This window comes from Lutra lutra, chromosome 2, assembly GCF_902655055.1.
Source record: "Lutra lutra chromosome 2, mLutLut1.2, whole genome shotgun sequence".
Classification (NCBI taxonomy): domain Eukaryota; kingdom Metazoa; phylum Chordata; class Mammalia; order Carnivora; family Mustelidae; genus Lutra; species Lutra lutra.
This window is the reverse complement of record NC_062279.1, coordinates 106,634,014-106,651,103: the sequence shown is the minus strand read 5'-3', so window position 1 is coordinate 106,651,103 and position 17,090 is coordinate 106,634,014. Positions and strand designations below refer to the sequence as shown.

The following is a 17,090-nucleotide window of genomic DNA, read 5'->3' as shown; positions in this document are numbered from 1 at the left end:
ACAGTGTAGTATGCAATCCGGGGGGGGGGGGGGGGAGTGCTTCTGCTTTATAGAATGTTTAATACTACTGCCTTGATAGGTTAGATACAGATGTGTATGTAAATAGCTTTGCTTAAGGCTATGAATGACAGCTTTTGGAAGAGAAGAAATTGTCTGCAACTTATGGTAATAAAAAAGATGAAGCCCAAAGGAGAAGAAGTTTTTCCAATTTGAGCTGGCTCAAGATCAATTGGTTCTTTTCTCCAGGGCTTCTTATGAGCCTAACTTCACAAGCAGTTATGAAGAAGTCCTGGGACTACACAAGACTAACGTTAGCGGGGGGGGGGGGGGGGGGAGCGCACACAAATGAACCAAGTCTTTCTTTTTATATAGATAGAAACTTCTTCACTAATCTTATTTCCATTTTTCTCCCCTCAACAGAACAGCCAGATGATCCTACTAATAAATGAGGCAGACCACATTTCTCCTTAGCTTACCAGTTTTCCAATGGCTTTCAACACACTCAGAATAAAAGCCACTCTTTACAATGATCTCTAAGATTCTACGTTATTTGGCATCCTATCCTTATTTCTGATTTCATATTGCATGACATTCCCCCTTATATACTCTGCTATAATGACACTGCTTCCTGCTGTTCTTTGAGCATGCCAGGCAAGCATCTGACTTAGAACTGCCTGTAATATTCTTCTACCAGGGAGACAGAGGACTTTTCTTCATTTTCTTAGACCTTCACTTAAATATCACTTTCTTTATGATGCCTTCCCTACCACTTTATATAAAACAACATTATAACTCCAAAAACTCCTAGATTCTTTCTCTACTTTTCTTTTTAATAATTATCACTATTTAATATACTATATATTGTGATTTTCTGACTCCCACATAGGGTGGTGAGCTTCACAAAGGAGGTTTTTTTTTTTTTTAAACAAATCTATCGATCATTTTAATTCACTGTTCTTTTTTTTTTTAAGATTTTATTTAATTTTTTGACAAAGAGAGATCACAAGTAGGCAGAGGCAGGCAGAGAGAGAGAGAGAGGGAAGCAGGCTCCCTGCTGAGCAGAGAGCCCTATTCGGGACTCTATCCCAGGATCCTGAGATCATGACCTGAGCTGAAGGCAATGGCTTAACCCACTGAGCCACCCAGGCGCCCCTTAATTCACTGTTCTATCCCTTGTCTAGAACAGTGCCTATAGTGTCCAAGAAATACCTGCATCTGAAAGTATGAATGAATGAATGAATGAATGTATGTAGGGATTTAGCCACATTCACAAAGCCAATAAGCAACAGAGTTGGCAATGAACAGAGAAGCACAACTATTTTACTGTTGGAAGTCTGCAGCCTTTGCAGTATCTCCAAAGCACCATGGGGCAGAAGAAAGAGACAGATAACTCAAATTACTGTAGATGTTCTGAAAGACCAAATTAAAATCATTACTGCCTAATTTTTTCCACTGTCACTGGAAATACACATGTGTGTATCTACACACACACACACACACACAATTTTAAATACCTAAGTAACAACAAAATACAAAACATCCACTTTTTAAAAATAAAGAAATACCATTAAAAATTATAAGGTTAAAAATTATAAGCTCCATGAGCCCCTCTCTTCTTTTTGCTTCAAGTATGAAAATATTTGAGTTATTAAAAAAAAAAAAAAAGACTTGTTCTTACTTTTACATTTTAGATTGATGCTTTCTCGGTTTATATTAACAGTGATTTAAAAAATCAAGGAGTAATAAAATTCCATGAAAGAATGATGATGATAAAAATATTTATACTGTATTACACTTAAAATAGCAAACTAAAAACATTTTAAAAACTGAGAAAAAATAATGCATCTTTCTTCTATCTTCATGAATTTGATCCTCACTTATAATGCTATTCCAAGTTTTGGGTAGTTTCATGTACTTTTTTAGTGAAATTTATTTTATTAAAATTAATCAATGAACTAATTAATACTGGCTTATATTGTATGGTCACATAATACAAAATTATATGGAAAAACATTAAGAAAAAGTGATGTGTATGGAAAGGTAATATTAACTGTACAGATTACCTGTTCAAGAGGAACATGATTCACCAGGCCACTGACAACTGTTCTTGGAGCTGTTTCTCCAACATCTACTTCTTCCACATATAAAGAATCTGCATCAGGATGTTTTCTGGCAGTGATGATACAACCAACTCGAAGATCCAGACGAGAAACATCTACTGGCTTAGAGTCAATGCTTCCTGCTACTGACTGCTGTTTTTTCTCCTTTTTCTCTCCTAAAAAATATTTATAAATGGTTGAACATCAGAAGTAGAACAAAAATAAAATAAACTATGGAAAACTCCCTAATATCAATACTGATGAGCTTTAGAAGAAAGAATGTTTATCTCCCACCTTCACTTAAATAACAACAAAGGAAAGAATTATTCAAGTCATAACATCTCGAACCTTATTTTGGCTGTTTCTCTGTTGAATAACTGTCTAAATCTCTAGTTTAAAACAGAGTAGAAGTTGGTAAACTATGTTCATTCATTTACATTATTGTCTATGGATGCTTTTACACTATGGCAGAGTAGTTGTAAAAATGACTTTTTGGTCTGCAAAGCTTAAGATATTTACTAAATGGACCTTTTTTGAGAAAGTCTACCTTTCCCTGAAACAGAGCTGGAGAAAATCCTTTAAAATTTTTATTGTGACTCTTTAGAAAGGGAAAAATCCTTTATTTAGGAAGAACACCACAATCAGTACTAGCTAAGAGAATGAACTACAATCAAATATAACTTCACTGATAAAATGTTTCTCTTCAGTTAGACACACCAATAAGTAAACAATGAATTTCTCCTCTTCTTGTATTTCTCAGAAGACTTACTAGGGCTTTAGGTTTATCCACAGTAACTATTTGAGCAGAAGAGAACATTTTATTCTGATTTTTTTTTTTTAAGATTTTATTTGAGAGTGAGTGAACACGCACACAGAGCAGTGGGGAGGAGCAGCAGGAGAAGCAGATGCCCTGCTGAGCCCAATGTGAGGTGATATGGGGTTTGATTCCAGAACTGCAAAGTTGCAACCTGAGCCAAAGGTTGAAGCTTAACCAAATGAGCCGCCCAGGCACCCCTATTCTGATTATGTTTTAAAAATGCTCCTCTTATTTATATGTCAATAATCTAACTCTTATTAGCATTTTATTACTTTGGCCACTGAATCGAAATGCAACCTGTAAAGAGTTCATATTCCAGGACACCCAGGTGGCTCAGTTGGTTAAGCGACTGCCTTCAGCTCAGGTCATGATCCTGGAGTCCCAGGATGGAGTCCTGCATTGGGCTCCCTGCTCAGCAGGGCATCTGGCTTTTCCCTCTGATCCTCTCCCATCTCATGCTCTCTCTCTCACTAAGTAAATAAACAAAATCTTGGAAAAAAAAAAAAAAAAAGGAGTTCATATTCCTTCAGTTTACATCTAGCTTCTATAGTTTATATCTAGCTTCTACAGGAGAAAAAAGTGTAAATCAAAATAAATTATTTACCTGCAATCTACAGGATAGAGATAAGCAGGCAGTTGTGGCTTAGAAGCACTCCTTTTCAACTAAATCTTTATTTATTTAATCTTTGAACAAATATTTACTGAAATCTAAGGCACTGAAAATATCTTTTAAAGAAGATATGCATAATGAATATGTGACAAACATTACATAGACAAAAAAATGTAGAAACACAGAGATGAATAATTCTGCCTGGAGTGGGGAAGAATGAGTTTGTGTGAGGACATTCACAATCTATACGAAGACATTTTATAAAAGAATAGGTATAGCTAGCTCAAAAATAATGGGCAATTTTTAATCTAATTAACAAATTTTTAAAAATTCCATTTTCCATGTAAAATAATAGCAAAGACTTTTTTTAATGATAAAAACCCAAATGATATAGAATATATAAATTACTAGAATACACTAAAAATCTTAAATAACAGTTACCTTTGAGTGATATTCTATGTATCTGATATAATGCAGTATAACAGAACATCTATATATCAACTTGTATTTTTAATTTTAATCTACTTTCCAGGCATTGGAAATACTTTTATCGGAATCTACATTCCAGAGATGACTGCAAAAATCCAAATCTGTACCAAGAACTTAGTTATCATAAAAGACTTTAAGAACGTTTCATTAAAAAATTAGTGATGCTCACATGTGACAGTCTAGAAAGCTTGTATAGTAACCACAGCCTGAGCATGAACAGAATTTTGGAATCTGGCAATTCTAGCAGCCAAACACCAGTGGAACAGCCCTGTATTCCAGCAGTGTCCAATATGGTAGCTGCCAACCACATATAGCTATTTACATTTAAATTTAAAATAAAAAACTCAGTTTCTTAGTCATACTAGATACATTATAAGATGTTCAGTAGCAATGTGTGACTACTGACTACTATGTTCAATAATGCAATTACACAGCATTTCCATTATCACTGAAAAGTACCACTGAAGAGAGACATTCTAGACATAGAGCTCCATTTGGTCTTGTGTGCTTCCTCCTCCCACAAAGGAAGACTCCGTTGTCTCATTTGACTAGAAGATTGACTAATCCTCTAGTCACAAATGCAGCAGATCTTCCTTTGGGTATGAACTTTATCATACTTAAAACAGGCTGTCTGATTGTTTTGTGCCTACTTCTTAATAAATTTCTAATTTATAAAGTGAAAGAATTAGTTTGACTTGCTTTCATTGTAACCATACCAACTAGTGATGTAGTTATGTAGAAGATGTACAACCCCTATCTATTTCTAACTAAGAAAATTTACTGATATTTACTAAAAGGAACTGACAAGCGTTAGGTGCTAAATTGGCTTAGGTTAACTCACAAATTCCTCAGCCATTTTATATTTTCCAAAAACTCTTAAGTGAGTATAAGTGTTATGAGAGGTGTGTGTAATGAACTATAAAAGCACTTTTTTTAGACATACCTGGAAAACGAAGTCTATAAAGGAATAAAGAACACTAGGTTAAAAAGGAATCAGATTTATGATTAGAATAGCTTTAGCAGCAAGGTAAAGATAAATTAGAAAAGATGAGGCTTTAATATTAATTCAAATGACAGATCATGAGAACTTGAACAAAGGTAGCACCTGACAAAATGGAGCCACAGAGCTGGGTTCTAGATATGTTTTGGTGGTCAGTTACGTATGCAAATTGAGGGAGGACAACAGGGTAAGGTTAACTACAAGATTTCTGGTTTGGCTGTCTAAGCAGATGGTGATATACTTTCTACTCCAGATTTTATGAGTTCCTAAGATCTTTACACCCCCATGCCTTAGTTCAGACATTCTCCTTTGACTAGAATATCCCTTCCATATCATCACAATTAGTCCCAAGCTAACTTTCTATCTGTGACTTCTTTGAAATTGAATATACACTAAAGTTTAGTTATACTGAACTACATATGGGTCCTTACGCTTAATCTCTACTTTCTATGTTCTTAGCTATGTTAAAAACATATTCTACCTCAAATACCACATTCTTACCCTATCAATCTGGTCAATCTTCACACATCCTTTAGGACCAGTTTCTATATTCCAATATCCTACTGTTTATACTTGTTCATAAAGGTTTCAACTTTCTTTTTGACACCACTATTATTACCAAAAATGGTGACATCTGTTAAACCAGTCAAGAACCAAATAACCTTAAAGGGTAAAAATACCTTAAAAAAAAAAAATACCTTTCACTTCAATTTTCTCTTTCATCTTCTTTTCTTCTGCTCCTCTTCCTATCTGTTCTTTGGCACCAGAAGTCATAGTTGTTATTGGTCTAGACTGTATCACATTTTCAGAAACAGTGGAATTAGCTTGCAGCAGAGTACCAGATGGAAATGGTACTTGTTTCACTGATACAAAAAATAAAAGTCACGATGAGGTCTTTTTAAAAGAAAAATTCACTGTATATAATTATCAAGTCTTTACTCTCTGAGATTATAAAAAGGCTGCCAAGAAATTAAGTACATTTAACCACGATAAAAGTTAAATAAATGATTCTCATTTAATAATAACTGAGAAAATTATGGGTAACATCAATAACTAATATTACAGACTATGTCCCACTTTTCAAAATGCTTTACATGAATTAACTCTTATAATTCTCATAAATACCTTTAAAGCAGTAAGTCTTATTCACATCTCCATTTACAGATGATCAACATGAGCCACACAGAACTTAAAAAACTGGCCCATCACGTACACAGTGAGTAGGAAAATAAGAATTTTTACTCAGGCAGTCTGTCTCCAGAGAATATCCTCTCACGGTTTGGCAAGATGGCATGTTTTTACTCAGGTTTTTTTTTATATTGAACAATGAACTGGAAAGTTTTAATAATAGTCATTTCAATATCAGAATTAATGGAGAGATATGTCCATAATTTTATTTCAAAAAACAACTTTTTAAGGGAGAAAATTCCTTCAGCAATGTTAAAAACTCTCATAGCCTAGTGAATAAGGAAAAATAAAATCTCATGAGGGATTCTGATGTGGCTTAAATTCTGGCCAATATTCAGACCACTTTTCTGAGGTATTTTTAAGTTGTCTGGAGGCTCTTGCTTCTTTCAGTAATATGACACTCTATCTATCCTTATTTAATGTTTCACCATTTGACAGAATGCAATACATTAATTCAAAGTATTGAACTGCTTTAGCATTTCATTAATAAGATCAAAATTTAAAATGTTCCAAGGCAATCTTTTAGAACTGATAAAATGGAAAGCAGTTTTACATTGTTAATATTTTAACTGCTTATTTAATTCTGTACCTGTATTCTAAATCTCCTTGCCTTGGAAAAGATCAGATTTTCCATTGACAAGCAAAGTTCTCTTCAGTTGACAGCTGTAAGCACACATTATATTGATTTTTCCTTATTTATGTTTAGCTCACTAAGGGTAGAGCTCCTACTATAGCATTCAAAATAATTTACTCACTGACAGGATAATTCTAAAGAAAGTAGTAAGAGAGACTTTTCCTATACTTGGGCTTCCTTAACTCACCTAGGAAGGATTTTGTATTATACAACCAAATGCCTTTCTGTATGATACTTTGAAACTGTAATAGAGCTATTATTACCACTGTTTTAAAATGATGTAAATTTATCCACCTTTAAATAATTCAATAAAATTTTAAATTTTATTTGCAACATTAATAATTGAAATGATAATTACCTGCTGAGTTGATTAACTTAAATATTATTTCAGGCAAATTACTTTTTTTTTTTTAAAGGATCTTTTTTTTTTTAATTTGACAGATAGATCACAAGCAGGCAGAGAGGCAGGCAGTGAGAGAGGAGGAAGCAGGCTCCCTGCTGAGCAGAGAGCCCGATGCGGGGCTCGATCCCAGGACTCTGAGATCATGACCTGAGCCGAAGGCAGTGGCTTAACCCACTGAGCCACCCAGGCGCCCCGGCAAATTACTTTTTATCTGTAAGCTTCAATTTCCTCATGTATAGAACAAGGACATTTGTACACATAAAATTTTAAGGATAAAATACATAATGTACGTGAAGCACTTGGCACACAGTGCCTGGCATATAGTAAAATGTAATAAATGTCAGCTATATATTATTACAGTTTATTTTCAATAACTATTTAATAGGGAACAGTGATGATCAAGTTGAAGTATGTAGCACAGAGATTAAAAAGCATAGTTTTTTTTTTTTTAAATTCAAGTATAGTGAACATATAGCTGTATTAGTTTCAGGCATACAATAGGATTTCCCTGATAAGGTAAGAATATACAATAGAAAAAAGACAGTCTTCAACAAATAGTGTTGGGAAAAGTGGACAGCTACATGCAAAAGAATGAAACTGGACCATCTCCTTATAAAATACATAAAAGTAAACTTAAAATGGATTAAAGGCCTAAATGTGAGACCTGAAATCATAAAATTCCTAGAAGAAAATACAGGCAGTTATTTGACATCAGCTGCAGCAACATTTTTCTAAGTATATCTCCTGAGGCAAGGGAAACAAAAACAAAACTAAACTACTAGGACTACACCAGAATAAAAAGCTTTTGCACAGCAAAAGGAAACCATCGACAAAATAAAAAGGCAACCAACTGAATGAGAGAAGGTATTTCCAAATGATATATGTTAAGTGCTTAATATCCAAAATATATACAGAACTTTTACAAATTCAACACCAAAAATCATCATCATCATCATCATCATCATCATCCTATGAAATTGGGCACAGGACCTGAACATTTTTTCAAAGACATAGACATAGCCAACAAACACAGGGAAACAAGCTAAACATCACTAAAAGCACAGGTGTTTGCACCCCAGATCTACACATTTTGCATGAGCTCAAGAAAGATCATTTGCCTTTTCTAAGTCTCCATTTTCTCTTCTGTAAAGGGGAATGATTGCATAAGAAGGGCTACTGTGAAGATAAAATGAGAAATCAAGCATAATACCTATTTAACAATTAATGATATAATAATTATTATAAATCAAAACAACTTATCATTTCTACATTTAAGTACCTCCATTTTGAATTTCTGCCTGAATTAGCTCTTGTTTCAATTCTTCAATTTCTTTCTTTAATTTAGCATTTTCAACTCGAAGTTTCTTCTCTTCTCTCAAAGTTGCCTGCAAAACTAGGATTAAGAAAACCCAGGTAAGATATAGACATGTTTTCTAAAAGGCTTCTTATGAATACTACCTGATCTAAGAGCACAGCAGTATAAACATAATTAGGATAATACCAATAACAAATGTTTGCCAACTTCTTTATTATTAGTTTAATATTTATTAGAATAACATGATAATTAAAATAGAGAAAAAGCAACGAAATCTGTGAAATAATAATGGAACAGAAAAGTTTTGTTTATGAATCATTTCCTAGCTCCCATAAAGATGCTAATCACAACTTAAGAACTGGACTCAAAGTATCAACAATAGATAAACTATCAAAATGAGGCAAGTATTAGACACATTATTATTTTTTTTAAAGCAGGAAGTCTAATGATAGCCAACCATAAAAAAAAACTATTCTCATTTCTTTCTTTTTAATCATTACCTTGTAAAAGTACCTGAATAATCTTTTACTCTTAATGTCTCAAACATTGAGCTAGCTAAACATTCAATGAGTGAAACAGCTTCAAAGATTCCCCTCAAGATATAATACATGTGTTAAAGGTGAGAAATAAGGTATACAAAAGAACAAAAGAAAAGCAATGACTCTCATGGGGTTGGTACTGCTCTCTAGGTAGGATTTTTAAAATCTGTGGGAGTATTTTTGGTTGTCAAAAATAATAGGAGTCATTCTGGGCATTTACTGGGCAGGAGTCAGGAACGCCAGATGTCCTAAAACATGTTAGATATACCTATAAAATGAAGAGCTGTCTCACATTCTGTAGAATTTTCCTGTAACCCACTGTATATTTGTTTAAGTGAAAAACCTTGGGACGCCTGGGTGGCTCAGTTGGTTAAGCAGCTGCCTTCGGCTCAGGTCATGATCCCAGCGTCCTGGGATCGAGTCCCACATCGGGCTCCTTGCTCGGCAGGGAGCCTGCTTCTCCCTCTGCCTCTGCCTGCCATTCTGTCTGCCTGTGCTCCCTCTCTCTCCCTCTCTCTCTGACAAATAAATAATAAAAAAAAAAATATTAAAGAAAAACCTGTTCATTATTTGAGCCTGAACCCTATTTTTTATATATAAACATAAAATATTCTTAAACATTTTCATTATACCCTGAATTTTCTATAAATCAAGTATCTTATAAATCAAGAGGAGATTGCACTTTGTTTTGTTCACAGCTTTCCCTAAAGAATTATTCATCATTCTGAGTAAATAAAAAACACAACTGCACAACTGAAAGCTGTTTCTGGTATCAGAGTTGCCTACATAAAGGCAGACTAAATACACACACATACAAATTAGCATTGTATCTATTGCATTCTTGGTGATTCCATGAATGGGAACCATACAGCATAGGACTCTCTCATATGTCTGATAGGACAGTCCTAAGTATTTATTCACTAAAATACACATTTTTATTATTACTACAATCTATATTACATTCTTTTTAATTTTCCTCCCTTCCATACAAGGTTATTATATGCTTTGATATTATGTGTATAGATAGGTCATTGTACCTAAGAAATATTTTCTTTACAGGGTATTAAGAGATTTTTACAAAATGTTTATTGTAATGTAGGAACAATGGGACTGAGAACCACCCATGACAGGATACCAAAAAATAATGATAAAGGTGAAAAATAAATATGCAATAAGTGTAGAAGGGTTCCTTTTTTTTTTTTTTTTTGATTAGCAAAATTGAAACGTTAGTCAAGCTAATAGCCACTCATAGGAGAAAAAATTCACACAGAAACACTGATCATCTCTAATCTTTCTTTAACTTACTAATGGAAAAAACTATTAAAAATTTTTAAGAAAAATCGCTTCTCGGCCTTTTGGCTAAGATCAAGTGAAAAAATTTTAAGAAAAATAACAAGAAATCCTTTAAGAATTTCAAGAAAGGGGCGCCTGGGTGGCTCAGTGGGTTAAGCCGCTGCCTTCGGCTCAGGTCATGATCCCAGGTCCTGGGTTCGAGCCCCACATCGGGCTTTCTGCTCAGCAGGGAGCCTGCTTCCTCCTCTCTCTCTGCCTGCCTCTCTGCTTACTTGTGATTTCTCTCTGTCAAATAAATAAATAAAATCTTTAAAAAAAAAAAAAAAGAATTTCAAGAAAAATATTTATAAAACATTATAAAAAAGAAATAATTAGAATATTTTAAAATTAAGAAAAAAGAATTAATGAAGAAAAAATATTTTGAAAAGTAACTATGATTCTGTAACCACTCAGTCTTATGCAGCAAAGAAAAGCATTTATTTCTATTAGTTATTCTAAAAGACTTGGGAATTTTCATTATGCCATTAATACTGGTTATTGAGAAATAAAAATATATATTTAAACAAATAAAAATTAATCTAAATCCTAAATGCAGAAATTCAGATTTGATATTTTTGTATATATCATAGCAATTTCTAGGTAAAACTTAAAGACATATTGGGAAAAATGTAAAAATTATGTCAGAAAATGCTTTAGTAGAGGGTAATATAAGTATATATTCTTATAGAGGACATAAATTTGAGTTCATATTTGATTTTACTCAATTTTCTTCATTTTAATCTTTAATTCTATAGGAACTTATTTTAAACATTAATTTTCCTTTAACACTCTTAAAATAATATTGTTTTCTCTATATTACATTCATGAGATACCAATTCTAATTTATCTCAATTCCAGAATATTATTTCACTCAAAATTAAAATATTAAAGGAATTTAAAAGTTATCATCAAGATGATGAAGTATATATATGGAGTAAACAGTTTTTGTGCTCTTGTCCAAATAGGAATTCACTTTAGGTATCTCCTCCAAAAATGCAAAATCTCTTACTTGCTTTCTCCTTAAGAAGAGCAACTTGCTGCTTTAAATATTCAATAATTTGATCTGCTTCTGCACCCTTCTGTTCTAGTCTCTTCAGAACAGCACCATTAGTTGCCATTTTTGCCAAGAAACAGCAGAAAATCCTGAGTGAAAAAATAAAAATGGTAAATTATACATAGAAGGAATAAATTTATTGTACACAACACTATGAGCAAGCAGTTTAAAGGAAAAACATCTTCTACTCTAAGAGATCAAAATACCAAGAAAACAGTTTTCCCAATCTATAGCAACAAACCAAATGGCAGAAAGGTTAAACAACTAATTCCTCAATATGTTTGAAAGAGGCAATCAATTTTTTTCCCTACATGCAAAAAAGATGCGATTTAACCACATTTTAGGTTTTAAAGTTTTAAAGAAGCTTTAAAACATGGCAGAGTATTATGACGCAAAGCAGGAATACTAAGAGAAAAGAGTAACAATAACCTTAAGTAAGCTATAATTGAGTGCCACCCCTGTGTTCCAAAGTTAAGAATTGCTGAATTCCCTCTTTTAGTGCTATTTTTTGTACACTGGGTATTTCTACTGTTTATTTAATTATGTACAATTTTAAGAAGCACGTGAATTAAGAAAGACAAAATTAAAAGATTAACAATTAGGAATATAAAAATATTAATAACATGCCTACTCAGAAATAACATCAGCATATATACTGTCATTCTTGAAAAAGAAAATTATTATAATTTTAATTTTATAATAATTCATAGAAATTAGAAAACATCCTGTCAGTATGCAGAAAAATGCATATAAGCAACATTCTGAGATTAACTCATAATGTTGAAGTTTAAACTGCTGAATATTAAGACAAATAGTCAAAACTGACAAAAGACAAGATTAATTATTAATACTATGACAAACTATTTTTTTTAAGATTTTTTTTTATTAATTTTATTTTTTATAAACATATAATATATTTTTATCCCCAGGGGTACAGGTCTGTGAATCATCAGGTTTACACACTTCACAGCACTCACCATAGCACATACCCTCCCCAGTGTCCATAACCCCACCCCCCTCTCCCAACCCCCCTCCCCCCATCAACCCTCAGTTTGTTTTGTGAGATTAAGAGTCACTTATGGTTTACGACAAACTATTTTTTTAACCTGATTAATTTCAATTTATAATATAAAGAATAACAATGACATAAGCATTGCTGAAGCAATTCTGATTTTAAACAAGTGATACACATTAAAATGGTGAAATTTTTTGATAAAGGAAAAAACTAAATGAACAAATAATACAAGATTGTTTGAAAATTTCATATTATAGAATATCCATCCTATATAAAGAACATTCTGGGGATGCCTGTGTGGCTCAGTGGGTTAAGCATCTGCCTTCAGCTCAGGTCATGATCCCAGAGTCCTGGGATAGAGTCCTACATCTGGATTGCTACTCAGCAGGGAGTCTGGTTGTCCCTCTTCCCCTCCTCCTGCTCATGCTCTTTCTCTCTCTCTCTCTGACAAATAAATAAAATCTTAAAAAAAAAAGAACATTCTGAAATGTTTACTTTTTTATAAAAAGAGAACTGATTTTCAAAAAACTTTATGCTAAAGTTGACAATTTATAATATAGAACAACCAAAAAAATAAAAACCTGATAAAAATAAAGTTGCTAGTAAGTGAAGAAAATATAAATGAGGTTAATCTGAAAAAGTAACAGGGAATTGTTCATTTTCTACACAGACGATTATTTAACAGTTAAAAAAATAAAGAGCAAAAAATAAAGAGGTACAAAAATTGAAAATAAAGATATTAACCTCAAATTCAGCCAATTTTTGCCAACATGAACACAAAATAGTCTGCTGCCGTTCCTCAAATGTTTTAGAATTTTAGAGAAAAGTACAAATGAACAGATGAAAAAGCTAAAGTTAAAAAAAAAAAAGAGCTATGTTCTCCTGGACTCTTAACCTCCTCCTTACAGCATTGTTTCAGTTTAATGTCTTTCTATTTTAGTCTAACATAATCAAATATATTCAATAGATGAAAATAGCTATCCCAAGAAAAGTAATGAGTATTTGATTTAGCATAATTTGTTGGCTTTTACTTTTATAGCAAAGAAAAATTTGATGAGCTAATACTAAAATAAATGTGACCTTAGTAATACACTTTAGAAAAATCCCCATTCAACTAATAACTGATAAGAAACAAGTAGATTTAAGGGTAAAATAGCTGTCATGAATTTGCCAACAGGTACAAAAATTATCTCACAAATATAAGTAAAACATGGAATTTGTGTGCAGACTCACACAAAAACAGTTTTAAAACTAAGTCTAACAATAATCTGCAAAACAGAGATCATAATTCCTGGGCGAAGAGAAAAAAAAGAGGGGCACCTGGGTGGCTCAGTCTTGATCCCAGGGTCCTGGGATCAAACCAGGCATCCAGTTCCTTGCTCAGTGGGAAGCCTGCTTCTCTCTCTCCCATTCCCCCTGCTTGTGTTCCCTCTCTTGCTCACTCTCTTTCTCTCTCTGTCAAATACATAAAATCTTTTAGAGAAAAAAGATATACTTTTACTGAGCTGATAAATCTATTAACTATTTGCAAAATACAGTTACAAAAGTGAGTTAAATAAAATATGACTTTTGTAATACATACTGAAGCACAGGCATAAGTTTATTAAGAGTGTTTCAAAACATAAACACAAATGAGCTGAATACATCAAACACATACATAGAGCCACTAAGAGGAAACAAAAGAATAAAAGGAAATGATACTTTGAATGATACTGATAAAAAATACATACCTCTATATTTTATATACTTGCTTATTCTATAAATACTTGCCTAGATTAAGGTCTAGTTTTAAATTGTAAAATAAAACTAGGACTGAGAATTGTGTATCACTTGAAATGTTCAGTAAAAATGGATTCATTTTTAACCAAATAACTGTATAAAATAAAACATGAAAAATAAAGTGGAAACATGTCAGTAACAAAGGAAAATGTTACTGAAAAACAAATTTAGGCCATGAAGTCTTTTTTTTTTTAAGATGTTATTTACTTATTTTAGAGATAGAAAGTACACAAACTGGGGCGGAGGAGCAGAGGGAGAAAGACAGATTCTGTGCTAAGTGCAGAGCTGGACATGTGGCTTAATGTCACCACCCTTAGATCATAACCAGAAACTAAATAAAGAGTCCAATGTGTAACTGACTGAGACATCCAGGCACCTCATAGGCCATGAAGTCTTAAGTTGTTGAGAACAGGGAGAGAGGACAGTGATCCTAACAAACCACTGATACACAAAGTAATTATGGATGACAGAAGTCATCTCAAATTTTCTGATAGGTATTACCGGGTAATAGTAATATCTAGTGTTTACTTTGTCTTTAGTATCTCCCAGGTCCTTTTCTAAGCACGTCATAATATTAACTTATTTAATTATCACAACACCATGAGGTACATATTATTATTACTCCTCCTTATTTAGAACATTAAGAATGTATTACAAGAGTAATGAGATAAAAGTAATTTAATAAAAAGAACGTGGACTTGGAAATCACAATACCTTTAATCAAATCCTACCTTTGCCCCTTAACAACTTACCTAACCTCTCTGAGCCTCAGTTCCTCATTTGTAAAATGGAGATAATTTTATATATTTCATAGCATTGATATATTGCAAAATGAGACACCATAAATAATACTCAAAATATCTGGCACATAGCTAAAATATGTTGGGCACTGAGCACAATTTTGGGAACACAACAAAGGATATATGTACAATCCCCACCTTCAAAAAGCTCACAGCAGTGTAGGTTATCTATGGGCACAATATTTTGTAGATCCTTAGGTATGACTTTTATATTTTCTTAAAGGTTAAGGACGAAACAAATAATAAAAATACAAATTATAGAGACTGATATTAAAATATACTTAGATAATTTAGCTAAGCCACACCTTAATTTCTTTCTGAATGGTATACAGTCTATATGGGTGATAAATATTAATATATTTATGTTAATTCTAAATTTTGTGTTTATAATAATGTATAAAATATATCGAAGGACTCCTGTCCAAGGGAATACAATAAGACAACAGCCAACTAACTGAAACTCTGCACTTTTTCCCCTATGAATTGATACTGTCATCATATTTACAGAAACTCTAAAGGTAACAGACTTAAGATTATTTAAACAACTGGCATACAAAGAAGGAACACTCCACGGCATACAGTAGATTTCCCTCTCAACACCTTGTGAAAGTCTTCCAAGGACCAATATTAACAGTTCCCAGCTCTAGCTCAGAAGGCAAAGCAATCCAGCATGAGCCATACATACCGTTTCGCCAAAGGCAAACAAGAATACCAAGAGAAAAACCGTTTTATGAAAATGATGTAAATTATTCTGGTTTAAGGAAAAGAAAAAAAAGAATAAAAATTCACTAAATACTCTCAACCCAATTTTGCTGCAAATCTAAACCTGCTCTAAAAAATAAAGTCTTAAGAAAAAATCAGTTAACCACAAACTAAAGAGTATATGAAATTAAAAACCTGAAAATACTCTACATCCCAATCACTTATAACAAAGTCCTTATTTGGTTATGCAATAAATAACAATTTTCCAACATTTGTAAGATATGTAATGTAGTGATAAGTTACTTGTAACTACCTTAACTGGCACAATATCAGTAATACCATGATAAAGGAAGCCTCAATAAAAGAAGAGAGGAACTATCTTTTGATAGCACATTTTTGTGAAAACAATCAAGTTTTCTTGACAAAATAAAACTTAGGACGATTATAAAACACACTAGCTGTTAACCAGCATCTACTTTTTCTCTACTCCTAGATAACTGGTTATCTTGGCAATATTATTCATGATGTCAAAATTAACATGCCTTTTGGGATATTCAGGATTGGCTTCTAGTGAGGTCTTTATGTTGACACAACTTTTCTCAAATGTCAAGAGCTATTTATTGTTTTTGGAATTAGAAGCTCTGGAAATAGGTTTTCTAGTGCTTGTTAACTGTCTTTAAGCTTTCAAAAATATAATTAGTATGCACAAGTTTACGTGCATATTTTCTAGCAATATGCAGATATTGATCACTAGCACCAACAGAAGAGCATTTTTTTTTCTTTCTTAAAGTATTTACAGCCAACGAATCTTGGTTGAATCACATACTTAATAGGCTGTGTGACTTTGGTAAAGTTACTTCTCTGTGCTTTATTTTCTTAATTATAAAATGAGGATAGTTTCACTTCCTACTTTTTCGGCACTTCCTTTTAGGGCTTTTTTCTTACTTGTCCCTTTAATGCTTATATTTTTCAGGGTTTGGTCCAGATCTCTAGTCTTTTCTAGGGATTACAAACTATCACCACAGAGATCAGGGATGCCTTTGTGTTCCAGGGTTACCAATATTTGAAACAGTTGAAAGTGAATGCTTTAAGCAAGACTGCACAAGTCCCTGTTGTCTGCATTTATGCTACCTGCCAGGCCCCTATAAAAAACTTAAGTGCATGACCCCAATTTTACTTATATTTCCTGATTCTGAGCCACGCACTGGGGTTATAGGAAAGAGCAAACTAACATGTTCTTTGTACTCACTAAGCTTTCAGATAAATGAGGGAAACACAGTAAATTGGGGGAAAAAATTTAAATGAAGTTATGTT

General features: G+C 32.9%; 1 protein-coding gene across 3 annotated transcripts in view; it reads right to left on the bottom strand.

Annotated features, from left to right (window-relative positions):
- Window positions 1–17,090, bottom strand: part of AIMP1 (aminoacyl tRNA synthetase complex interacting multifunctional protein 1) — a 35,063-nt gene that overhangs the window by 13,508 nt on the left and 4,465 nt on the right. For all 3 annotated transcript variants that reach the window (XM_047718155.1, XM_047718156.1, XM_047718153.1), the window contains exons 2-5: window positions 11,436–11,569; window positions 8,520–8,633; window positions 5,714–5,878; window positions 2,064–2,275 (exon numbers count right to left, since the gene is read on the bottom strand). In XM_047718155.1, coding sequence (XP_047574111.1) covers window positions 2,064–2,275; window positions 5,714–5,878; window positions 8,520–8,633; window positions 11,436–11,569 — 625 coding nt within the window. The remainder of the gene's footprint in view (window positions 1–2,063; window positions 2,276–5,713; window positions 5,879–8,519; window positions 8,634–11,435; window positions 11,570–17,090) is intronic.